Source organism: Corythoichthys intestinalis, chromosome 16 (assembly GCF_030265065.1).
Source record: "Corythoichthys intestinalis isolate RoL2023-P3 chromosome 16, ASM3026506v1, whole genome shotgun sequence".
Taxonomy (NCBI): domain Eukaryota; kingdom Metazoa; phylum Chordata; class Actinopteri; order Syngnathiformes; family Syngnathidae; genus Corythoichthys; species Corythoichthys intestinalis.
In genome coordinates, this window is record NC_080410.1 from 2,642,775 (window position 1) to 2,669,050 (window position 26,276).

The window sequence follows — 26,276 nt, forward strand, 5'->3', positions numbered from 1 at the left end:
ACGAAAGCGGAGATTTTATTCTGCCAATTTGTTGGCGAACAAAATTTGCCCGCAACTATTGCTGATCACTTCTCAGAATTAGCAAAAGAAATGTTCCCGGACTCAAAGATTGCATCGGTAAGTTCATTTTATCAGTTGAGCTTTTTCATTTATAATTGGACACACTAATGAACTACCTTTAAGTTAAACTGTATTATGAGCTGAAGTGCCATGAAGTGCAGCCACCAAAAGACATGATAGGCTGGGGTTTTGATCATTGCTGTTATATTTTCGGGATCAAAGTTCTGGCGCCAAATCTCTTACCGGAACGCTGTTCCGGCCTACTTTCACCCCTGGGTAAGATTAGGCTAACTAGTGTCATCTAATTACATTTATTTGTGTATGTTCACTTGTATTCATTTTGTAGCCTTTTATGTATTCTCATTCATAGCAATTATTCATTCATGTACTGGTTAGTTTTAACACACACCATTTGGTGCATGTCCCTTCTTATTCTCCCCAAGCCTTTGATAATTAAATTAGCGGAAGCCACAGACAACTTTAAGTGTGCTCCTCTTTGGCCAATGGCTTTAATGGTTAAACGCCCACTGGATTGTAAAATGTGAGATGTGTTGGAAACAGATTCTGAAACGTGAGCCTCATTCATTGAAGTTTTTGTGTGTGGCACAGTTTTTCCTCAAAGGCTCCAGAACGCGCGGCCTTGTGGGTAGCAAACACTAGCTAGCACACCTGCTTTAATAGAGGCAAGAACATTCATCAAAGTTGTCCTTACTGCTCACGGCTACTATATCTTATTAGGATGTCATCGCTGTAATGCTATACGTACAGCCGTTTTAGCTCGTTAGTTAACTTCATGTCTTCGTTCGCAGGCTGTTCTATGAGTGTGCTATCATTAAAGTGATGCTTCCTTGTTTTAAGTAAACGCAGTGTCTTAATAAGCGCCTTGAATTTTTTTTTTTTTCATGTATCATTTTGAGAACGGACACCTTAGTATCCCAACCCTTTGCTTTGCTCAAAGTGTTGAACCTGTATTCTTTTGCCTTGCTAGCTTATGACATTTTCTCAACAATTTCAATATAACCCTATTTTGTATACTATTTTGCCTCAAAATGGAGGTGGTTGCACTGGTATTGCTCCAAAATAAATTACTTTCAACACCGGTCTGCCTGTAACGGCTTGTGCCGTTGGAGTGACAAAGCTTGTCGACTTAGCAATGGTAGCTAAGCCGGGACGGCGCTCTTGCGAAAGGTCGATTTAAAAACAGTTTTGTCTGCTACTTTTTTGGCCCACATCTGACATTCTAAACACTCCCATTACGCTGCTTGAATGGTAAACAGTAACTGAGGAATCTCCTCCAAAAACAACACTACACATTTGCGCATGCTCAATGTTGACATAAAACTAAAACCACAATATGCACTGCAGAAAACCAAAAGTAGTAGTGATAAAACATTTTATTTGTATAGTACTTTTCTAAATACTCAAGACACTTAACAAGAAGAGAAAACATCAACGATGTTATGAATAAAAAAATACAAATAACTTTTAAAAGGAAAACAAGAATGTGATGTCAGTAGGATTTAGGATATTTAAACAGAAATATAACAGCTACATACAAAGTCCACCTTTATCAACTGACCTGGATCTCATGGCCGTCACATCCAAATACCTGGAAATATTCAGCATGCAACAGTGGTGTGAAAAAGTATCTGAACCTTTTAGAGTTTCTCACATTTCTGCATAAAATCACCATAAAATGTGATCTGATCTTTGTCAAAATCACACAGATGAAAAAACGGTGTCTGCTTTAACTAACACCACCCAAACATTTATAGGTTTTCATATTTTTATGAGGATAGCATGCAAACAATGACGGGGGGGGGGGGGGGGGGGGAATAAGTAAGTGAACCATCACATTTAATATTTTGTGCCCCCCTTTGGCAGCAATAACTTCAACCACACGCTTCCTGTAGCTGCAGATCAGTCTGGCACATCGATCAGGGCTAATCTTGGCCCATTCTTCTCTACAAAACTGTTGTAGTTCAGTCAGATTCTTGGGATGTCTGGCATAAATATCTGTCTTTAGGTCATGCCAAAGCATCTCAAATCTGGACTTTGACTTGGCCACTCCAGAACGTGTATTTTGTTCTTCTGAAAACATTCTGAAGTTGAGTTACTTCTGTGTTCATTGTCTTGAAGCTAAAAAGAGAATGGATTCTGCAACAACTGTCTAAGAGATGGCCTCAGGTTTTCCTGCAAAAAAATCCGGATAAACTTTTGAATTCATTCTTCCATTAATGAATGTATGTTGTCCAGGCCCTGAGTCAGCAAAACAGCCCCAAATCATGATGCTCCCTCCACCAAGCTTCACGATGGGGATGACGTGTTGATGTTGGTGAGCTGTTCCATTTTTTCTGCAGACACGACATTGTGTGTGACTCCCAAACAATTCTACTTTGGTTTCATCAGTCCACAAAATATTTTGCAAAAACTTCTGTGGAGTGTCCAAGTGCCTTTTTTGCGAACATTAAATGAGCAACAATGTTTTTTTTTTTTTTGGACAACAGTGGCTTCCTCTGTGGAGTCTTCCCATGAACACCATTCTTGGCCATAGTTTTACATATGTTGATGTGTGCACAGAGATATTGGATTGTGCCAGTGATTTCTGTAAGTCTTCAGCAGACACTCTAGGGTTCTTTTTTACCTCTGAGCATTCTGCGCTGAACTCTTGGCGTCATATTTAGTGGATGGCCAGTCCTTGGGAGAGAATCATCAGTGACAAAACTCTCTCGATTTGTAGACAACTTCTCTGACTGTGGATTGATGAACATCCAGACTTTTAGAGATGATTTTGTATCCTTTCCCAGCTTTATGTAAATCAACAATCCTTGATCGCAGGTCCTCAGACAGCTCTTTTGATTGAGCCATGATGCACATCAGACAATGCTTCTCATCAAGAAAATTCTTACCAGATGTGTGTTTTATGGTGGGCAGGGCAGCTTTAAACCACTCATTAGTGATTGGGCACACACCCGAAGTTATGTTTGGTAAAAATTGGTTTCAATTGCTCTTCAAGTCTCCTTAGGCAGAGGATTCACTTACTTATTTTTCCCCCTTCTGTCATTGTTTGCATGCGATCCTCATTGAAATATGAAAACCTATAAATTTTTGGGTGGTTTTAGTTAAAGCAGACACTTTATTTTCATCTGTGTGATTTTGACAAAGATAAGATCATATTTGAAGGTGATTTTATGCAGAAATGTGAGAAATTCCAAAAGGTTCGCATTCTTTGTCATACCACTGTAGCTGCTAAATGAAACTTTTTCTAAAAGTAATAACTTTTTTGGGGCAGTGTGTGGGTCCTGAGCTACAGACAAAGTATTTATTTCCAAATGCAATTGTAAAGTGGACACAAACCAGCTGAAGTGCACAGTCACAACAACATACTAGTTTTGTTGAGGGGCTGGAAAAGTACAAAATTTAATATAGAAGTGAAACAAGTATAAAGTTGTCTTACAGTGCTATTAAATTAAAGGTAAAACCCCTCTTTTGGGTTACAGGTACGAACCATACACGTTATTATAATGTGGGCATCTTGAAATAAATTTACCATTTGATTAACTATTGGCCTGGAAGGTATATTTGAACCAGTAGTTCTTTCTCATTATTTATCCATGGGGAAGGGTAAAGGGAATATGTACTTCATTAAGGAGTCTTGATATGCAGAATATACATTGTGGCATCAGGTTATGTGGAGTGAAAAGAGGATTTAGTCACATTTTTTCCAATTGCGGGAAGTCAAATGGCAAACTACTTGTTAACCTGCTTGGTATTGAAATTAGATTGGACTTGAAAAGGAATATTTCCATGAAAACTCATTTAGTAATACAACTGGGGTAAGCAAGCATCCATGGGGAAATAAGGAGACGAGGTTCAGTTTGAATTAAATGACAGACATATTGATGTATGGCCAGTAGATGACGGGGGAATTAGAAGGGGAATCCTAACTACTCGGTGATTATCTCAACTAGTTCAGAATGAAGGGTTTCAGTTTTTCCATACCTAAACGCATGTTCCAAAAGGAGCTCATTCTGGCATCCAAACGGCTGTATGACGTCCTTAATCTTCAATCCTGGAGTCGGAACGTAGAAGGAGAGTGAGGGTTGTTTCGAATGAGCAATGAGGTGTGACGCTAGTTCCCAAAATTTTATTGATTGTAGAGTGAGCGCTGCTCCCAGGGCATAGACTGGATGGTACGTGGCACGGGCGAAGGCTTGAGTGTTGTTGTTGTTCCGTTTGGATGGAGGGAGTGGCCAATGGGGTTGATGGAAGTGAGGGGCCGCTGCTGGGTCAGCGAGAAAGTGTCCTGGTGCTTCGGCTTTGATAGAAAATGGCAACATCGTGACGAAGGACATAAAAAGAACAGTAGTGGAAAGAAGGAAATGGGCATGAGGAAAGAGATTGAAAGAGTGAGTTAGTACTTGGACAACACTGTTTTAAAAAGCTCATTGCGATAATAACTCAGTGTTTTTGGCAACCCTTTTTAATTTTAGTATAAGTCTTAGTCATACTTTAGTTTTGGTTGATGATTATTTCAAATGTTTATTTATTTATTTTTTTTATTTATATAGTTCCAGGAACTTGTTTGTATGTCGAAATGATCATATGTGGAGTGGGGTTTTCCCATAAGAATACATTATAAAGTGGGGCAAATAAGTATTTAGTCAACCAGCAATTGTGCAAGTTCTCCTACTTGAAAAGATTAGAGAGGCCTGTAGTTGTCAACATGGGTAAACCTCAACCATCAGAGACAGAATGTGGAAAAAAAAACCAGAAAATCACATTGTTTGATTTTTAAAGAATTTATTTCCAAATTAGAGTGGAAAATAAGTATTTGGTCACCTACAAACAAGCAAGATTCCTGGCTGTCAAAGAGGTCTAACTTCTTCTAACGAGGGTCCACTCGTTACCTGTATTAATGGCATCTGTTTTAACTTAATATCGTTATAAAAGACACCTGTCCACAATCTCAGTCAGTCACACTCCAAACTCCCCTATGGCCAAGACCAAAGAGCTGTCGAAGGACACCAGAAAAAAAATTGCAGACCTGCACCTGGCTGGGAAGACAATCTGCAATAGGTAAAACGCTTGGTGTAAAGAATTCAACTGTGGGAGCAATTATTAGAAAATGGAAGACATACAAGACCACTGATAATATCCCTCGATCTGGGGCTCCATGCAAGATCTCACCCCGTGGCATCAAAATGATAAGAACGGTGAGCAAAAATCTCAGAACCACACAGGGGGACCAAGTGAATGACCTACAGAGAGCTGGGACCACAGTAACAAAGGCGACTATCAGTAACACAATGCGCCGCCAGGGAATCAAATCCTGCACTGCCAGACGTGTCCCCCTGCTGAAGCCAGTACACGTCCAGCCCCGTCTGTGGTTCGCTAGACAGCATTTGGATGATCCAGAAAAGGACTGGGAGAATGTGCTATGGTCAGATGAAACCAAAATACATTTTTTTGGTAGAAACACAGGTTCTCGTGTTTGGAGGAGAAAGAATACTGAATTGCATCCGAAGAACATCATACCCACTCTGAAATATGGGGGTGGAAACATCATGCTTTGAGGCCGTTTTTCTGCAACGGGACTAGGACGACAGATCTGTGTAAAGGAAATAATGAATAGGGCCATGTATCAAAAGATTGACTGAAAATATCATTCCATCAGCAAGGGAATTGAAGATGAGACGAGGCTGGGTCTTTCAGCATGACAATGATCCCAAACACACAGCCAGGGCAACAAAGGAGTGGCTTTGTAAGAAGCATTTCAAGGTCCTGGAGTGGCCTAGCCAGTCTCCAGATCTCGACCCCATAGAAAATCTGTGGAGGGAGTTGAAAGTCCGTGTTGCCCAACGACAGCCCCCAAACATCACTGCTCTAGAGGAGATCTGCATGGAAGAATGGGCCAAAATGCCAGCAACAGTGTGTGAAAAGCTTGTGAAGAGAGAGAAAACGTTTGGCCTCCCTTATTGCCAACAAAGGGTAAATAAAGTATTGAGATAAACTTTTGGTATTGCCTAAATACTTATTTTCCACCATGATTTGCAAAGAAATTCTTTAAAAATCAAACAAAGTGATTTCCTGTTTTTTTTCCACATTCTGTCTCTCATGGTTGAGGTTTACCCATGTTGACAATTACAGGCCTCCCTAATATTTTCAAGTGGGAGAACTTGCACAATTAGCGGTTGACTAAATACTTATTTGCCCTACAGTAATTCGATTAATTCATTCCAAACCGACACCTAATCCTTAACAAATACTGCAGGTACAATTACACATAGCAAAATAAATAAATTATAAATACTAATCGGAATAATAATACACTGCTGGCCAAGAGTATTGGCACCCATGCAATTCTGTCGGATAATGCTCAATTTCTCCCAGAAAATGCAATTACAAATGCTTTGGTAGTAATATTTTTATTTTATTTTGCTTGCAATGAAAAAACACAAAAGAGAATGAAAACAACAATTTAAATCATCATTTTACACACAACTCCAAAAATGGGCCGAAAAAAAGTATTGGCACCCTCAGCCTATTACTTAGCACAACCTTTAGACAAAATACCTGCGAACAACTGCTTCCGTATCCATCAATGAGTTTCTTACAATGCTATGCAGGAATTTTAGACCATTCTTCTTTGGGCAACTGCTCCTCTGAGATTTGAATGGTGCCTTCTCCAAACTGTCATTTTCAAATCTCTCCTCAGGTGTTCTATGGGATTCAGGTCTGAACTTTAGAAGTCTCCAGTGCTTTGTTTCAAACCATTTTCTAGTGCTTTTCTAATGTTTTGGGTCAATGTCCTGCTGGAAGACCCATGACCTCTGAAGGAGACCCAGCTTTTTCACACTGGGCCCTACTTGATGCTGCAAAATTTGGTGGTAGTCTTCAGACTTCATAATGCCATGCACACGGTCAAGCAGTCCAGTGCCAGAGGCAGCTAAGCAACTACAAAACATTAGGGAACCTATGCCATGTTCGACTGTGGGGACCCTGTTCTTTTCTCTGAAGGCCTCATTTTTCCCCCCTGTAAACTCTATGTTGATGCATTTTCCTCACAAAGCTCTATTTTTGTCTGATCTGACCAGAGAACATTCTTCCAAAACATTTTTGGCTTTCTCAGGTAAGTTTTTGGCGAACTCCGGCTTGGCTTTTTTATGTCTCTGGGTCAGAAGTGGGGTCTTCCTGGGTATTCTCCCAGAGAGTCCCTTTTCATTCAGACGCTGAGGGATAGTACGGGTTAAAACTGTTGTACCCTCGGACTGCAGGAGAGCTTGAACTTGTTTGGATGTTAGTCGAGGTACTTTAGCCACCATCCGCCCAATCTTTCGTTGAAATCTCTCGTCAAGTTTTCTTTTCCGTCCACACATGTTAGGGAGGTTCGCCACAGTACCATGCGCTTTACACTTATTTATGACACAGCACACGGTAGACACAGGAACATTCAGGTCTTTGGAGAGGGACTTGTAACCTTGAGATTGCCCAGGTTTCCTCACAATGTTGCTTCTCAAGTCCTCAGACAGTTCTTTGGTCTTCTTTCTTTTGTCCATGCTCTATGTGTACACACACAAGGACACAGGACTGGGGTTGAGTCAACTTTAATCCATTTTAACTGGCTGCAAGTGTGATTTAGTTATTGCCACCACCTGGTACGCGCCACAGGTAAGTAACAGGTGCTGTTAATGACACAAATTAGAGAAGCATCATGATTTTTCAAAGGGTGCCAATACTTTTGTCCGGCCCATTTTTGGAGTTTTGTGTAAAATGGTAAAGATTTAAAAAAGATTTCCATTCTCTTTTGTGTTTTTTCATTGGAAGCAAAATAAATAAATGAAGATATTACTACAAAAGCATTTGTAATTGCAATCATTTTCTGGGAGAAATTGAGCATTATCTGACAGAATTGCAGGGTGGCCAGCAGTGTATGTATCTCACCAAATAGTACGTTCTCAGAATTCAGTCTCATTCCGGGTACAGTATATGCGATATTTGAACAGTTACATTATAGCATTTTTTGCAATGTTACATCAGTATCTATGCACAAACTGTCATTTGCACTATCATAACAGGTCAGCCATCTGCCTCTTTGAGTACTGTAAAATGCCACTAGTGCTGCAACGATAAATCGATTAACTCAAGTAATTTGATTAGAATAAAAAGCTTTGAACCAAATTTTGCTGCTTCGATGATTCGTTTAATTAGAGTGGCGTTGTAATGGTTTGTTTTGAAAGTGTTTGTGGCTTCACTGCCCTCTGGTGGCAACATTTAATATGCCATAACTCGTCTAACGTGGCTGAACCCAGTGGCTCCCTTTTAAGACCAACATAAGGTATGTTTTTGTTTGAGCTAATATGTTTGTTTTTGCCTCGGTTATTTAGTTTAGAAGTATATTTGACAGTTTTTTTTTTGTTTTTTTTGGGAATATGCGTTTGAACGTTTTGTTAATAGCAAACGTTAGCATTTAATAGCATTTAAGCCGGTGAATTTTTGCTATGCAAGTTAGCCAGTTGTACTTACTCATTTTTATATTGTTTGAGGCTAAACTTGGATATTTTAATTTATTTTTAAATGCACTTATTGCTCTTGTGAAATGAAAGTGCAATTTTGCATTGTTTGAATCTCACCAATTTTATTTTGTATTCGCATTTAATGCTCTTATGAAAGTGTATTCTTTGCATGCCAAAAAAATGTTAACGCAAACACTTGTTTATTAGTTTTATATATCCTAAAATTTATTCTGCAATGCATTAAATGTCCGTAATCCGATTAATCGATTAGTTGAACTAACTAATTAAGAGATTAATCGATTACTGTTCCTAAATAAATTGATAGCTGCAACCCTTAATGTCATGTGCACTGTGAAGCTCTGTTGTATTACCACAAATTCACTACTTGCTGCTAGTCACTTATTCACTTTATTCCCAATCGGTGTACACGGTAACATGTGTTTTACATTAGCCTCATTGCACTTTTGCATTTGTTTCATGTGGTGCACATTATGGCGAAGCTTTATATTTTGTTATACTCTGTACAACGACAATAAAGGTGTTTTTATTTGATTCGATTTGATTCTAGTGACAATATATCCTGATAAACCACCCATTCAAATTCAATAAATGTTTAGTAGGCAAGACATTGAAAAGCTGCTAATGAGCATATCACAGACGGTGGTTTTCTCTCCTACCATGAGATTGGCGCTCAGCCTAGTGTATCCCAAGTTCATCTCCTTTACCTCAGGCACCAGTGGCTGGAGAAGAGAGTAGGAGGATGTTGCTGTAGTGCTGGAAGAGGAGATGTGTTTAGAGGAGGTTGAGCTCCTCATATTTGGCTGGCTGCTCTGGGACGACACAGTGCTAGACCGGCCCTGTTGACATTAACAAAGTCAAAACTACCGTACGAATTTGTCCATAGTGAAAACCACGCACAAGAAACCTGTCGTGTTCTCCCTACCTGGTGGGGGTCAGGGACAGACTGGTTGCCCACGCCACCTCCCTGGGATATAGGAGAAACGCAGTGGGAGGGTAGAGGTTCCTGTTGATTCAGTCCTACGTGCTGCGATTGCATTATGGGAGCGCCATTGTTCTGCTGATGTTGCCGCTGCTGACGCCGAGGAGTGGCAGAGAAATTTGCACGACGATTGCTAGACTAAAAGGAAGAAGGGAGGAAAGACGAGAAAAATTGTCAGAAATTTGGTTGGATGTAAGTTTTCACCTTATTGTGGTGGAGACAAATCATTGGGTAGACAATGAGGGAAATTAGCCACTGGCCCTCTGGTCAGTTATTGATCCCAATCATCACGAAAAAGAACAATTTGCTTGAAGAACACAAAAACATGAATCTAATGCAAATAATCCTATTCCATTTCGATAATCATATCCATAAACATTCCATAATCACTCCAGTATAGCCAACATTTTGTCTTGGGCTCTCCAGGGGGAGACTGGGCCCACTGCCTCGGCAAAGCTTTCCTGTCTTCCCCCTTAAATCCCTGCTCCCCAAGTCTCTGTTGTCGTGGCAACAATTTAGAAATCGAGGAGATGAGTAAGGATATTATGGCTAACTGTTTTCAAGCAAGACCGTCGTTATGACAATATTTTCTCCATAGGCACGCGGATGAATTATCATAATGTTACGTTTATACCATAGGTTTCATACTCGTTAGCTTTTCTTTAACTTACTTGCCTGCATATGTGGGCATTGATCTGCACACCCTAAACTGCGGCTGAAACCTTCTCTCCCTTTTCATTTCATATCGGATTTTGCTTTCCCTCAACTCCTCCGGTGACTTTCTCTTTCTTGACTTTTTTTCTCCCGGTGCTTGGCCGGGTGCTGGGGGTTTCAGAAACATGTAATCGTGTAGTATAACCTAAGGTAGGTAATGAGATAGTGACAATCATCAGCAATAATCAGTTTGCGCACGTTCACGCGGGACCGAGGGAATGAACAGGGTGTGTTTACACCCCCACGGAGAGCAACGGCTGGCTGCATCGACTGTAAGGTTGTCTTTGATCGGGATAGCATAACGTCATCAAAACACAGAGCCACTGGAAATTCATGCGAAATAAGATTTTTTTTTTTTTTTTTTTAAATCGACGCATTATTTTTACTGGCCCAACCATGCCAGTGGTTGGCATTCTGGTGGACCTGACAGTTTTAAAAGTACCTGTACGTCCGGGCCACCGGGCCATTTATATTGTGGACCCCTGCATATCGGCCGCGATATTTACACTTACATATACGGTGGTACCTCTACATATGAAATTAATTCATCCCGGATTGGCTTTTGTATTCCGATTTGTTCGTATAATGAATCTGGTTTTACACATATATCGCCTAATTAGTTCCAAGCGCTACTAAAAACATGATAACAGGGTCTCAGCAGGATTCAACAAGCTAATTTTAAGACTTTTAAAGACTTATTAAGACCAAAATGAATAAAAACAACAATTTTGCATCGATACTGGCAAAAAAAAAAAAAAAAAAAAATCATTACAAAAGATTTCAAGGAAAACTGGAGGCTCAGACTTATTTGCAAAGTATATGAATTTATTCCCAGTGCTTTCACACTGTGATTCAAATGAGCACTAAGTACTAGTAGTGGTAGTAGTAGAGAAGTACTAAAGTGACATCAATAGATTTTTAAGACCTTTCAAAATTGTATTTAAGACTTTTTATGAGATTTTAGAAGAATTTTAGATATTTCAAGGCCTAACATTCGAATTTTGGGATTTAAGACTTTTTTTTAAGACTTTAAGACACCGCGGACACTGATTAAATTTGCCATCATGTCCTCTGATTTCCTGTCTTTATTTGTAATGTTTTGCCACCTCCTAGTGACGCTTAAAGTGTAACTAGTTTGTTTGTCTCATTCTACTGACGTTCTGACTTATGATGTTCCGATTCCGATACAAACATCGGGAGTAACGCGGATACGGCCGCATTCACTGTACTCGGTACTTGCGAGCTCAGAAGGGCAGGCTCTGATACCTGTAAGTCCGCTGCGCCACAGCAGGCATTGACACTTGCGACGCATGCGCAGTAGCACGCTATTGTGGCACATCAGCAGCAACAACATGTCAGCTTTTTGGTGATATTTTACGATCGACGCTCCCACCAGTAAAATTTCAAAATGCAAGATTTGTCAGAATTAAATTTAAAGAGGTGGTATCGGTACTTGGTATCAGCCGATACTCACAGAAGTATCAGAATCTGTATCGGGATGAAAAAAATGGTATCCGAACATCTCTAGTTGTCACGACTACTCGAGCTCATAGTAAACACGGAGTGCTAAAAGATGAGCTAACTTCTCCTGCCATTGCCTGATGTGTCATGTCGCCGTTTGTGCCTTTAAAAGGCCAATTAATAAAAAAAGTAATAATAGTAAATTTGTAATACAGTGGTACCTCGACATATGATCCTTTCAACATCCGACGTAAAATTTGACTCGCCATTTGTCTCGACATACTGTATGACGACATGCTTGAAATACGTCGATTTATGACAGGGTCGCAATTTCATTGTTTTCCCGCAATGCGGATGTTCTTGTGAGAGAAATCAACCTGGGTCCCAAGACGGTTAGAGCAGGTTGTGAAAAAAAGGGAAAAAAGTTAAATTTACCATTGAAAACAGCAAGAAAATGATAGAAAATTATGAGCGTGGTGCGCATGTGAGTGAACTGGCTGGACAACACGGCTCACCGGTCCCCCGTCCCCGCCACAAACAACAGAACATGAAAAGCATAGCAGAAACTTCCCACTCTTCTGCACCTCTGTCACTGTCATATCAGTCAAACGGTGCGTTCAGGAACAGCATGCAAAACACAACTGCCACATTAGAACCCGATTAGTTATTATTAATATTGTATTATTATTATGACTATTCTAATAAGTATTTATAATTCATTTGGTTTTATATTTGTAATTGCTATCAGTAATTGTACCTGCAGTATTTTTTAAGGGTTTAGCACAGGTTTTTGGGCTGTGGGATGAATTAATCGAATTATAATACTATCATATGGGAAAATCCCGCTCGACCTATGACCATTTCGACTTACAAACCAGGTCCTGAAACGAATTAAATTCGTATGTACAGTTGCGTTCGAAATTATTCAACCCCCACAGTGGATGTTTTTGCATGTTTGACATTCATTTTTCATCTTGTTTATAATTACAACATATCAAATCGTCAAATAGACAAATACAACTGAAACAACAAAAACATTTTGGGGAATATTCCAATTAATAATAGCCTTTCTGTCATTACCTCATTGACATTATTCAAACCTCCAAGTCCACCACTTTTAGGAACAAATGTTTCCATCAGGTGTTTCAAACAGCTGATGAAAACATCTGTAGATGTGAACAGAACCCTAATGTGCAGCAATTAAGCAAATTTAAAAGGACTGTGACACATGGTTCTTCTTGGTCAAAAAAGTTCAGAGAGGGGGTCATTTCACTTCATAAGCAAGGATATGGATATAAAAAGATAACAAAAGGACTAAACATTTCAAGGGACACAATTGGGAGAATAGTTCATAAGTTTAAGGCTAAAAGCACTGTGGAAACACTACCTGGCAGTGGTAGAAAGACGTTACTGTCTGCAACAGCTGTGCAATACCTGAAGCGATAGGTGGAGATAGGGTGACATTTGAGAAACTACGACAGGAGATGTCATGGGAAGGTATTCAGGTTTCATCCCAGACAATAAGACGCACACTGCGAAATGATGGCTTCCATGAAAGAACTCCCGGGCGCACCCCCCTGCTGACTCCAAAGCACAATAAGTATGCCAAAAACCATGTGGACAAACCAAAAAGGTTTTGGGATACTATTCTCTGGAGTGATGAGACCAAACAAACTTTTTGGGCCAATGGATCAACGGTACGTGTGGAGGAGAAAGAATGATGGCTATAAAGAAAAGAACACCCTATCTACTGTGAAGCACGGTGGGGAGTCAGTCATGCTCTGGGGTTGTTTTTCTTTTTCAGGTACAGGGAATCTTCAGTGTGTGCAATGTATCATGAATTCAATTCAATACCAGGAGATCTTGGGTGCCAATTTCATGCAGTCATTGCTGAGGTTGGACCGTCCCACAAGACAATGATCCTAAGCATACCTCAACATCTACCACATCTTGGTTGTAAAAGAAGTGCTGAGAGGTTCTGGAGTGGCCATCGCAATTCCCAGACTTAAATCCCATTGAAAATCTCTGGTGGTACTTGAAGAAGGCAGTTGCAGCACGCAAGCCCAAAAATGTTAATGAACTGGAGGCCTTTGCCCAAGAGGAATGGGCAAAGATACCTAGGCCTGTCGCGATAACAAATTTTAGTGTGCGATAATTATTCTCATAAATTATTGCGATATGCGATATTATTGCGCCCCCCCCCCCCCCCCCATTTTTTTTAACCAATTTACAATAACACAGTGAGAATACAGTATATATTAATAGATCAAGTACACCCATTTAAACGCGATAAATACTTACTCTTAAATTCAAAAATACTTTTTAAGAAATCACAACTAAAAACAATAGACCATGCCTCTTAAATAAAAAACAACAATATTGATACCGCAGAGAAACACAGAGTAAATAAAATGTGTTTAAAAAATAAAAAATTGCACTTACTAACTTAAGCATTTAGGCAAATGAAAACTTTTCCCGTCATAGCTTCTGCAATGGTGTTCCATAGGGATGAAACGATACAGTTAAATCACGGTTCGGTACGATTTTTGATACGGGGGACACAATTTTCGATCCGATTCAATACATTTAATGCTCTGTAAAAAAAAAAAAATATATATTTTTTGTTTCGTTGTTTTTGTTGTTGTTTTTTTTGCTAACAAGCAAAAATTAAATTGCCATCATATAAACATGCATTTTAGTGCATAATATTTATGTGCTTACTTCTTACTGATCTGAAAAATTTTTGTATAAAAGTGCTGAGAACAATCTTTACTGTTTGTAAAGTGAGGCAGGGCACACTGTTGATTGCTACAGCTCTCTTAGCAGCTAGGTTTACTACATGAGCAAGACATACTATTTGTGGTCCGAATCCATCTGTCACGTACTGAATTAACAATATTTGCAACATTATCTATAGTCACTGGTATGGATTGATTTGGCATTCTTAACTTCCATTCAGTCATGACAGTTTAGAATTCATCGATGTAGTATATAGCCTACGTGTCCCATAATCACTCTGGGCTCACGTAGCCAATGGCATGGAACATGCACATCTAGTTTGCCATTTCATAATATCTAGTGTGTGCGCGCATTATAAAATGAGCAAGCGCCGCTGAAGTCACGTCTGTTCATTACTACACAACAACAGCATTTGACAATCGACTTTCATAAACAGGACGAGTTTGAAGCACAGCGCTCTGAATTTCATTCAGCTGTTCGTTGTCAAAGCGAGGTTGTTCGTAGCAGCCAAGTCGGTAACAATGTTTTTGCGGACTTCATTGTAAATATCCGACGTTGTGCCGAAAAATAGCCGCCCCGCGTGAAATGTCACTCCTGACGGGAGCGCCCACACGTCAACAACACCGGCGCGCCGTAGATGGTCCACAGTCACTCCGGAGCACTGACGCGGCTGGTATACGACTTTTTGGCCGGTATACGTTGAACAATAGGATATAATGGGAACGACTGGCTCCGGCGCTAGTTTTTGCCGGACCTGGAACGAAGATGCATTCTGCGCAGTTTGTAACGAGGAATCCGAACTTTTAACAGCACGTCTGCCGCACACGCGCACGCACGTGCACACGAGGCGATAAATCGCAGCGGAAAAATTACCGCCTTCATTTTTATTTATCGCGCGATAAATGGAATTATTGCATATTGTGACAGGCTTAAAGATACCTGTGGATCACTCCAAGAAACTTATGTCAAGGTATGCTTCACGTGTAAAGGATGTTATTGTTGCAAAGGATGTTGTACAAAATACTAAAGTTATATATACCTAAGGGGTTGAATAATTTTGTCAATGAAGTAATCACAGAAACACCATACATTGGAATATTCCCAAAAATATTTTTGTTATTTCAGTTATTTTGCATGTTATTATTTAATGTGATTATAAACAAGATGGAAAATAAATGTCAAACTTCCAAAAACACATTACTGTGGGGGTTGAATGATTTTGAACACAACTGTAGAGACAATAGTATATCACACTTTGCAGAATTTCAAATCTTAGCGTCTGCACGTTGATTTAACTTCCAGTTTGTTTAACCTACAGTCAAATAGAATAACACATTTCAACCAAGGGCACACTTCCATTTCGATATTATGCATGAAACAGTTCAAAACATTGCAAACTGAGTAGAGTGCCTCCTATAACATCATCTTACACTGACCCACCTGGCTAGATGTTGCAGCACTACAGCGGTGTTGAGCCAGCTCCAGCATTGTCCTGTAACTCTTGGAACAGGAGGGACAGTCAAAACGGTTTGGCCCATCATCATGGATCCTCTGGTGATTGCGAAGATACCGCGCCAAACGAAAGGCTTTTCCACAGCGATCGCACATGTAGCGTTTCTGACCATGGATTCGCATGTGGTTACGCAGAGACATGTAGTTCGTGTAAGGCTTGCTGCAAAAGTCACATCTGTAATATTGAAAGAAAAAATATTGAACATTAGAGATATGAGTGTTGGCCGGTCTTAATCACACTAGGTATGTTTACATTGATACTTTTATTCGGATTGGCAGTGAATAAGTTAAAAACTTCATTTTATTGGTCACTTATCTCTGTTACGCTTGTTTGAGGTCCATTGCTGTCAATACTAGGGGTGGGAACTTTTGGGTAGCTCACGATACGATACGTGAATTCAAGGCTCACGATAACGATCTCGCAAAATGGCAATACAACAATTAGCGATACAAGGGCCAGGAAATCATTACAGAAAAACAAGCTCTTTTCATCCTTCTGCTGTGAAAAGGAATGTGTTTATCACTAGTGGTGGCAGCGCATATTTGCAACCACCCCTCCCAGTTCAAATGGATTTGACATCTATGGCTGTCAGTGGCAGCAGATGCCAGGCAGTGAGTTCATTTTGATTTTCGTTCACTTCCCATTTATTTTGGGGCATTTACACCCTGTTGATTGTGGGTTACTGAACAGCAATTGACTCCAGAATGTACCCATATAAATTGACTCGAAATCAACAGGAATTAACCCGTAAATGCCTTAAAATGAATGGAAGGGACCTGTAAATGCCCACAAAACACTGACTTTAATTGCTCTGGTTTCAGTGCCATTGACAGTGCTAGACTTCTAGAGCTGAAACGAATACTCGAGCAACTCGAGTAACTCGAGTTTAAAAACTGATCAGAGTAATTTTATTCACCTCGAGGAATCGTTTAATTTTGCAAGCTCTAAGCATCACGTTTTGCCTGGACTACTTTTAATGCGAGACAACGTGCTGATGTCACGTGGGTAGAGGAAGAAGCAGTAAAAAAAGTTATAAAAAACCTTTCTGCAGCCGACAGCGGCTACCAACTACGCCGTCGTTGCTAAAAACTAGGCTGCATGATGCAGTGGTAGCAGGTAGCATCTGATGCGTCTCATAGATATCACATGTATGTTGAACTAGATGCGAAATGACAGAGTCAGCAGTGTTAGTAAACAGCCGCCATCTTAAAGCAGTACACTTCTCAGCGCTAATAAATAAGATTAACGTTACTGTCACTCGCTCACGTACGTAACGTTAGCCCTACGGAGGGCTAGGTTTCTATTAAGACCACTGTCGATGCGTGGCTAACGTGTCCTACATACAGGCTTTATTTAATCTGTGAAACATAGCGCTGTAGAGTGATGAGGGTGTAAAATGAAAATATGATAAAGCTAACTGTCAATTTTAGCTCAGTAGTCATTACTGGATAAAACACCAAGTAGCACTGGCCCCTAATGTGCTCCAATTGAGCAGGTATCATACTGTAACGTTGACAAAGAGTCACCCGCTTTGTTAGGTTGCAATTATTTCTTTTTTGGGAACTTGTGGAACGACAACAACAGGAAGGCACGTCTCTCGCTCTCCCGCACCTCCCTCACCCCCGCACGTCACGCGGTGCATTCAGGAACGCATGCAAATATCCCTGCCATATTATAACCTGATATGTTACAATCAGGCATGAAAATGGGTCAGGGGTTAAAAAGGTGAGAAGGGTGTGTAGGAAATATGTTCCGGTACACTGTACAACCCAACAAAATATTGAGCTCTGTCGACCCACACTGTGTTTCAGCAGGGCCGTGCAGAGACCGTTGGAGGGGCGGGTACTCGTCGATCAAAAGGGGCACATGAACAGGTACTTACAGTGGGGAGAACCAGTATTTGATACACTGCCAATGGGAAAACCCATTGGCAGTGTATCAAATACTGGTTCTCCCCACTGTAATACAACTTAAAACAACATAACTTCAATTCTAACCAGCTTTAGGTAATAATTGGCTGCAACTGTGACATACTTTAATTAGGAGGGGGCAACAGTGAATAGAAATCAACACTGTCATCAACACTTTCTGGCTGTCACTCAGTCTGTCTGCCTCTTTTCTTCCTTCAACCTCTGCATCAAAACTTCCTTCCTCAACTTGTTCATCTGAGAACAAACCACATCAGATGGTCACTGAGCCACCAACAGCTCAGTTTTCTCAAAACTATTATTTCATTATTATCCATTATACTTAACAACTCTAGCACCTATTATTAAAGCAACGGCATAAAATCCTATAGAAAAATAACATTGTAATTGTGTTTATAATTGTATTTTACACCCGACTATCCTTGCAAACTTATTCTTACCAAGTGTGCTATTCACCCAGCTGATGAGGTATCCACTGCCTTTAGCAGATTCATTCAACACTTTTTTTATTCTTCAATCTCCTTTCCTTACAAGACCTATCTATATAATGAAATATAAATCTTGTTTAAATAAATTAAAAAAAAAAAAAAAAATCAGACTCCCCGGTGGCTTTTATTTTTAAAGCTTTCTTAATTTCTTTCTCTCTCAATAACTATGGAGGTGGATTTGTGTCTTTATTATTCAATGCAAAAAAAAGTTGCTTCAATCAAAAACAATGTTACTTCAATCATAATAAATATTTTTAATCCCAAAAAAGTCACTTCAATAAAAAAAATTGTTTATGATTGAAAAAAATTTGAGACCAAAAAAGCATTTGAAAACTATTTTTCTTGATTGAATCATCTTTTCACATTGAAGTAATGTTGTTTTGCGTTTGGGCCACATTTTGGCTAGGACATTTGTGTCTTTATTATTATTCAAACAAAAAATAAGCTGCTTCAAACAAAAACAACAACAACAAAAACTCACTTAAAAAAAATTCTATCATAGAAAAAGTTTGCACATGTGTCCATCATCGTTTAACAAAGTGAGCAGCCTCAGAGGGTTTGAGTAGACTCACTATAAAGCATTTAATAAAGCCAACCATTTTCTTCCTACTTTGTTGTTGTTTAAAAATAATTCGGTGGGGCAGTAACATGTTCAAAACATGTAATTCTTACATTTTGAAGTGCTTAAAAACCATTTATAAATGATACTTTGGGGGAAAAAAAGTGAAAAAAAAAAAAAACGTATATGTGTATCTTTTTTCCCCAATGTAAAATCTGAATAAAAACATTTAACACGCACAAAAAAATGGAGGGGGGGGGGCGCTACTTCGCGGTTTTCACTTATTGCGGCGGGTTCTGGTCCCCATTAACCGCGATAAACGAGGGATCACTGTATTTCTAAAAAGCTTTAAGACGCAAGAATCATTCCCGCCACTCGTCGGGCCGGTGGACACCGGCCGTCATCTCAAGTCCAAGCCGAAAATACCGCGTGTCAGGCGGACGACGGGAGCGATGCGAGGCACCCCCCTCCATCCGAGAGCAGGCCACTAATTTGGCTCAACAGTGCGTTTTTTCGTTTATATTACCGCTAAATACACAAGCTTGACGCCAATTTAATGGGAGCTATTTTTTCACGGGAGATTTGCCTAGCTCTAGCAGTGTTCAACGCAAGCTGCAACGAATAGCAGTCACTTTATTATATCGCAAAATATGAAAACGATTGAAACCCTTACTCACCAAATTCAGTCTGCTGGCAAATACGGGCAAGTGTGTATGCTGCGCTCTGGTCTGCCCCCTGGTCTGCCCCGGTGTGGATAAGGCCTGCTTTTTGTTTTTGCAGCTTTGCAATGCAACCAAAGGCTCTCCTAGCACTCCCTGTACACGTAAAGAGCCCGCGATTGGAATAATGGAACGCAGTTTGGCCCGATGATTGGTTCTCGTCAGCGAAGCATCTGGAAGGATTTGCTGACTGTCCAAGTGTCACTGTTTTAAAGGACCGATTTCTGAATTGCTCAGTTTCCGTACTAAGTTAATCACATGATGATAATAATAATAATTAAATTAAATCTCCCGACCCGCCCCCCCAAAAATAATTTCTCCTCGGATCTACGCAATTCACGTAGGTCGCCCTTTTTGACTTCAAAACGGCGAATTTCGCCTGTACAATACATTTATTTTGAACACTGCAAAAACTCAGTCATATCAGGACTTACAGTTTAGACTAACTTAAAACTTAACTAGAACTTAAAAATGGCTTGACATAAATGGAAATTCAATTGAAACACATTGGAAAAACACCTAACATTTAAGTGATGTGTGTTATCAAGCGTAATGGCATTTTTAGGTCAGAAATATATTTTTTTTTTATAAGATCTAAAAGTTTTTGGAGAGAAAGAAGTGAATTGGTCTTTATTTTTTATTCTAGTCACATCTGAGAGGCAATTGTTGGCTGTTTTCAACAATGTACATCGAAAATAAAGACATTGATTGACTGAAAATGGTTCAATAATAGATTAAATGTCTTTTTCTCATGTATATTTATAATTGCTCTTTACCTAAAAAATATGTTTTATCCGATTACTCGATTAATCGATAGGATTTTCAGTCGATTACTCGATTACTAAAATATTCGATAGCTGCAGCCCTAAGACTACCAATCCAAATTTCCTCTTGCCTTCGACAGGGGCGGACGTCTTTCATCCCTGCTCCTTCTATCTTTTGTCGGTCCAGTCTGTCTGCTTTTTTTGCATTTTTTCCTGTTTGCCGGACTCTCACACGAAATACATGGATTTTATTAGTTTGTGCCTCAGCGCAACTGACAAGATTTTTTTCGACAAGACACAGAGCCCCAGGAGAGCCGTCCTGCCCGAATGGGACATTTGCGTCGGGCTACGCGAGGCACTCATGGGACCACTGGAAGCCCGCCTGTCTCACAGTCCTATCCTTGGAAGACATCGAGGATATCTTGGCTGTTTGGCAGTCGGGGATTCTTCTGCTTGGCTTGCTAGGTCCCCTGCTGTATCAGCAAATTTCAAGGAAACTGACAAATTGACCACGGATCAAAAGGTGCTCTTCAAGGGTTTAAAGGACTGGATTGAAAACTTATTCCGTGAGGACACGGTTCAGTCCGGGGAGGCAGACTGCTGCTGTCGGCAAGGACTTGGGGGAACTGAGGTCTGACCTTTGCTTTGATGAGCGTGATTTTGACAGAGAACCAACTGTATTTTGGACACACTAAATAATTCATTCTTCTCCGGTGAGAGCCACACAGCTGGCCTTATCTGCTACTCTTGATCGCTCTTTCCAAGGCCAGTCGTAGGGCCTGCGACTCTTATTTTATCTACGTACGCGCTCATCTACCATAATTTTCGGACTATAAGCCGGAATTTTTTCATTTAATTTTGAATCCTGCAGCTTATAGTCCAGTGCATCTATTTGTTGATTTATTTGGGTTAATAGGTCACACTTAATTTAACAGAGTCGTCATAAGACTGTCATAAGCCCGTGATATGACACTATCATGGGCATTACTGAATGCTTATGACAGATGTCATTGAGTGTCATCCGGCAAATTATGTCACTAACTCCATTTATGTCCAGCTTGGATCATTTACATCCATTCAAATGTAAGATAATTTGCCAGATAACATAAAACGACATGTTATAAGCATTCATTAATGCTCATGACAGTGTCATGTCATAATTATGACTGTCTAATGACACTCTTATGGCGCCACTGTCAAATAAAGTGCTACCAAATACCATAACTAGCAGTTAATGAAACAACTGGAACAGTAAGTAAGAAATACCTAGTACAGGACATGAATTTTGATTGTTCTTTACATCTGTAGCACGGCAATGCATGCTAGGAGGCATGGTGGGCAACAACAGTTTTGACAGCAGGTGGCAGCAGAGATTGACTGTCTCCCCTAAGGGAGCAGTGATGGCCAAATTAAGCTTCTTGAAGCAATGAAGCTTTGCAGCCAATTGGTTCAAAGCTGGTTTGGTGGTTCATTTGGTTTTATGGCTGTCAAATAAAGTGTTACTGGGTTAATATCTTTTGGTGTAGATATCCCATAATACAGTGAGGACAGCTGCGGGTTACAGTCCAGTGCGGTTTATCAATGAACAAATGCCGTTTTCGTGCCAAATTTGGTGGGCCGCGGCTTATAGTCAGGTGCGCCTTATAATGCAAAAATTACGGTACGACTCGTACACACCCCTCCCTCCAATCCACTTCCGTCGCCTTCACCTATCACTGTTCTACTCAATCGTTTGTGGCAGCGGTAGCAAAAATACCTTGACAGCAGAATGTTATTCATAGTTCCAAAAAGAGTTTTGAGTCTCTACCTGAAGTCTCCAGTCTTATGAGTGAGCTTGTGATTGAGCAAGGAGCTGGCATGCTTATAGGCACAGCTGCACAAGTCACAGACATATGGCCTCTCATCTGAATCCATGTCATCTGATGCAGATGTTGCTGGTACTGGTGCTCTCGATTCTAAGGACAGACTGGAACCCGAGAGGGAGGCTGAAGAGAGACTTGAGCTTGAGAGCGCAGTTGACGACGAAGGGAGCTGATCACACCAGTTGATGGTCGAACTCGACTGTAACAAAGTATTGAAATTTGTTAAAGATGACTTGTTATGTTTCATAACTTTTGTCATTTAATCAGGTTTGCAAGATAATTAATTTTAAATTGTCATTTTTTTCAAACCGTTTCAGTTGATTAATTTTCCTCGTCTCTGTTAACAGAAAGATACTCATTAAAATGTGAGTCACTTGAACATTTCAAGTCTATATTGGAACTTTTGGCTCTAATTGGGAGTTGCTTATATGCTGTCATAGACATCATCACTATTGACGTGTCACTTCGTCATTCTTTGCGCGACGAGCTTCATTTAGTAACAGCCGAAGATGGCACACGCTCATGTCGGATTTAAGCTTGGATTTACTTACGATTGGATTTAACTACGAAAGTTGTACTGCATACAAACAGGAAGGATTGTCTCAGGAGTGATTTGTTCGAGGATTTAAGGTAAATATTCTATTTTTCGTACCATGCATGCGTGATGAAGCATTTATTCGCAGGAATTTTCTTCGTTTACACATGGAGGCGGCTAATTTTCGTAACGGACTAGCCTCATAGTTTACTTTTACCCAAGAATCGAGACTGCTTTACGTCCATATCTATGAAGAATTTGGGGATTTAAGCATTTATTCACAAGAATTTTCACCAGAAATGCTCCTTCTACACCAAGCGGCCGCTAGCCTCATTCTCTAACATAGTAGCATGGTACTTCATCAATATATGTAAAATAAATGCTAACTGTACGGTTTCTTTGCTTTTAACCAAGAAACGAGACTGGTTTACGTCCATATCTATGAAGAATACAGGGATTTAAATATTTTTTCCCAAGAATTTTCGCCAAAAAAAGCTCCTTTTACGCCAGGCGGCCGCTAGCCTCATTCACTTACAGTATATAGTGCATAATGATAATAAAGGGCTATTCTATTCTATAATAAGTTGTGACTGCCTTTAGAATTTATTATCTATCTACATATTATTTATGATTGATTCTCCATGTTTTGCTCAAGTATTAAGTTTCTGATGTTAAATTCAGTGATTTATTAGCTGTTTAATTTTTTTTGTTAATTTAATGCAAGTTAAGTTGCTATTTTGGTCAAAAACTTATATGTAAAATATTGCTATGGATCCTGAAATTATAGGTGATTATCTCTGCCTTTGGTGATTTTTGTGCACCTCGTGTAAAATCTGAAACTTTTATAGCCATTTTAAGTTGTGTTACACTTAAATAGAAAATAATCGGGATTTTATAAGGGAACGACTCTGAATTTTTTGATGCTGCTGCTCATGTATGGCTAAGGTAGGTATACTTCACTCTAATCGGCCGAATGATTTCGTCTGTGTTAAATTCTGCTTTTTTCACTCTTCATAAAGCACAGAATTTAGTTTCTTGAACTCATTTAAGTCAACGTTTATTGTAGCTCCGCAACTCGGACCATAACAAACATAAGCACACAGACTTCCTGTGTCCGTCAACTATATCTGTCCCTCGGGAAACCCAAACCCAAATAACAATAGTTCCTATTGTTACTGTCGTGTCGACAGCGATGAGCTTTCACGGATTTCCGACTTACGTTCTCACTTTCATTTTACCGTATCAATCCATGGAAGAAGCATTAATTCATCATGATGAAATGAGCAAGTTATACAGCAGCCTTTAAAAGAAAAGTCACATCTGTTTTGTTTTCTCCTAGATTCTGGTAAGTTGGAGAAGTTGTCAAATAGTATTATACCGTAAATATTGTCAGTCTATGGTAATGTTTTAAACTACCAATGTGCTATGTTTGTACTGTGTTTCACCAGTCAGTAAAATGACATTTCTGTATCTGTACACGAGCTTTGTTTTCTTGTATTCTTCTATTTATTAGTGCTAAAGTTAGGGTGCGCGTTATAAACGGGTACAATAATTTCCCCTAGATTTTACAAGTAAATTTGGGGTGCGCATTATACATGGGTGCACCTTATATTCGGGAAATTACGGTATGTGGGATGAACTCCAAAAATCGTTATTTATATGACGAACATGAAGTGTTTTTATTTTGAAATGTTCCCCGGAAGTACGTTTGCTTAACCGCAAGCTTGACACGACGCAAAAAAAAAAAAAGCACTTTTCGTCATTTCATGTGGTGTCAGTAAGAGATTTTATAATTTTTAATTTTTTTTTTTTAAACTAATTTAGCAATGAATTTTTTTTTTACGCTTGTCAATTCACAAAAACATTTTGGAACACTTAAATTCTTGATTAAAGTACAAATAAACAGATAAATAACAATTATAAATCACAAATAAACAATGAGTTCGAATGCTGATAGAATTAACTTGTGCAAAAGAATGGAATGTAAACAGATTCAGAACACTGACTTCACCTTTACAAAATGATTCAAAACAATTCTTTGAAAAATACCTAGCATTAATATTATAGTATGCTGTAGTACTATATATAATAGTATTATAATAATTATTCATTGCCAATCTGAATTTTCAAAAAGGGTGTCATTTTATAGGTATTCTTAGTGTAGAATCTGAAGTATGTGGGATTAACGCCAGAAATCGTTATTTACGTATATGACGAACATTACATGCTTTTATTTTGAAATGTTCACCGGAATTACGTTCGCTAAACCGCTAATTTAAGCTTTACACTCCGCAAAAAAACACTTTTTGTCATTGCATTTGTTGTCAGTAATAGATTTTTTTTCCTTTTGCAAATGCTGTTAACCAGCGATTTTTCATGTTTGAAGTGTCACCTTTTAACTGCAAGTTTTGGAGAAGGCTGCCTGTTTTATAGCCGGCTAAAGTAGTTCGTCTTTTTTCCCCATTCACCTCAAAGTAGCGATGCTAACGTACAGTGGGGAGAACAAGTATTTGATACACTGCCAATGGGAAAACCCAGTGGCAGTGTATCAAATACTTGTTCTCCCCACTGTATATAGTAGAGCTGGGAATCTTTGGGCACCTAACGATTCGATTACGATTACGATTCAGATGGTCCGATTCAATTCTAAAACGATTATTGATGCACCCCCCCCCCTTTTTTTTTTTTTTTTTAAATATTTTGTACATTTGTTCCAAAATTGTTCAAAAATACTCTCAGGCTAAACCAAACTACTATTTCAGTATCAAGTTAACATATAGCAGTAAACAAATATACAAAAATAACAGTAAATAAAAAACTCCAGTCCCCATTCTGTATCAGCAGCTTTAAACTACATTCAATTAATTTAATGTTGTGAATCAACCGTTAAAGTTGTTAAAATTGCTCCCGTTAATCCATAATTTCCCTTTTGTCAACTTTCGACATGTGAAAGTTTTAAAACTATTTTAAAGATAGATTCAAGTCAATATTTTACCGATTTAGGAGTATTTTAGATAAAAAGTTAATTAGGTTTGCTTGGAAGGTTCGCTACAACAGCCTTGCAGAGAAGTGTACTGCTTTAAGATGGCGGCCGTTTACTACGTCTGCATCTAGCTTTTTGTAGATGTGCTGCAAACGCTACCGCTACCGTAGTGCATCTAGTCTTATATAAATGATATCTACCGTAACATTATGTGGATGACGTTCTTTTGTAGCAGCTTCAGGTACGTTGTTGTGTTTTTTTATCTCGTGGCATGAGTTGAGCTAGAGCCGTGAGTTGAGCATTGGCATTACCCGAGGGGCCGGGTAATGAGAAGCATGATGTTTAGCTACTCTCGCTCCGTTGCTCATTGACCGTGCGGCGTGCTAAATGTGTTGTACTTCCGCTTTACTTGGCATATTTCAATAATGGGAATTT

General features: G+C 39.4%; 1 protein-coding gene across 2 annotated transcripts in view; it reads right to left on the bottom strand.

The window, feature by feature from the left end:
* Nucleotides 1-1,891: 1,891 nt before the first annotated feature.
* The window catches only part of LOC130904802 (zinc finger E-box-binding homeobox 1-like), a 30,475-nt gene continuing 6,090 nt past the window's right edge, over nt 1,892-26,276 (bottom strand). The window contains exons 2-6 of one of the 2 annotated variants that reach the window (XM_057817832.1): nt 22,269-22,522; nt 15,931-16,177; nt 9,520-9,714; nt 9,302-9,433; nt 1,892-4,378 (exon numbers count right to left, since the gene is read on the bottom strand). In XM_057817832.1, coding sequence (XP_057673815.1) covers nt 4,208-4,378; nt 9,302-9,433; nt 9,520-9,714; nt 15,931-16,177; nt 22,269-22,522 — 999 coding nt within the window. In that variant the 3' untranslated portion in view covers nt 1,892-4,207. Of the gene's footprint in view, nt 4,379-9,253; nt 9,434-9,519; nt 9,715-15,930; nt 16,178-22,268; nt 22,523-26,276 lie in introns of both variants that reach the window. The other variant, XM_057817831.1, reaches the window with a different exon arrangement.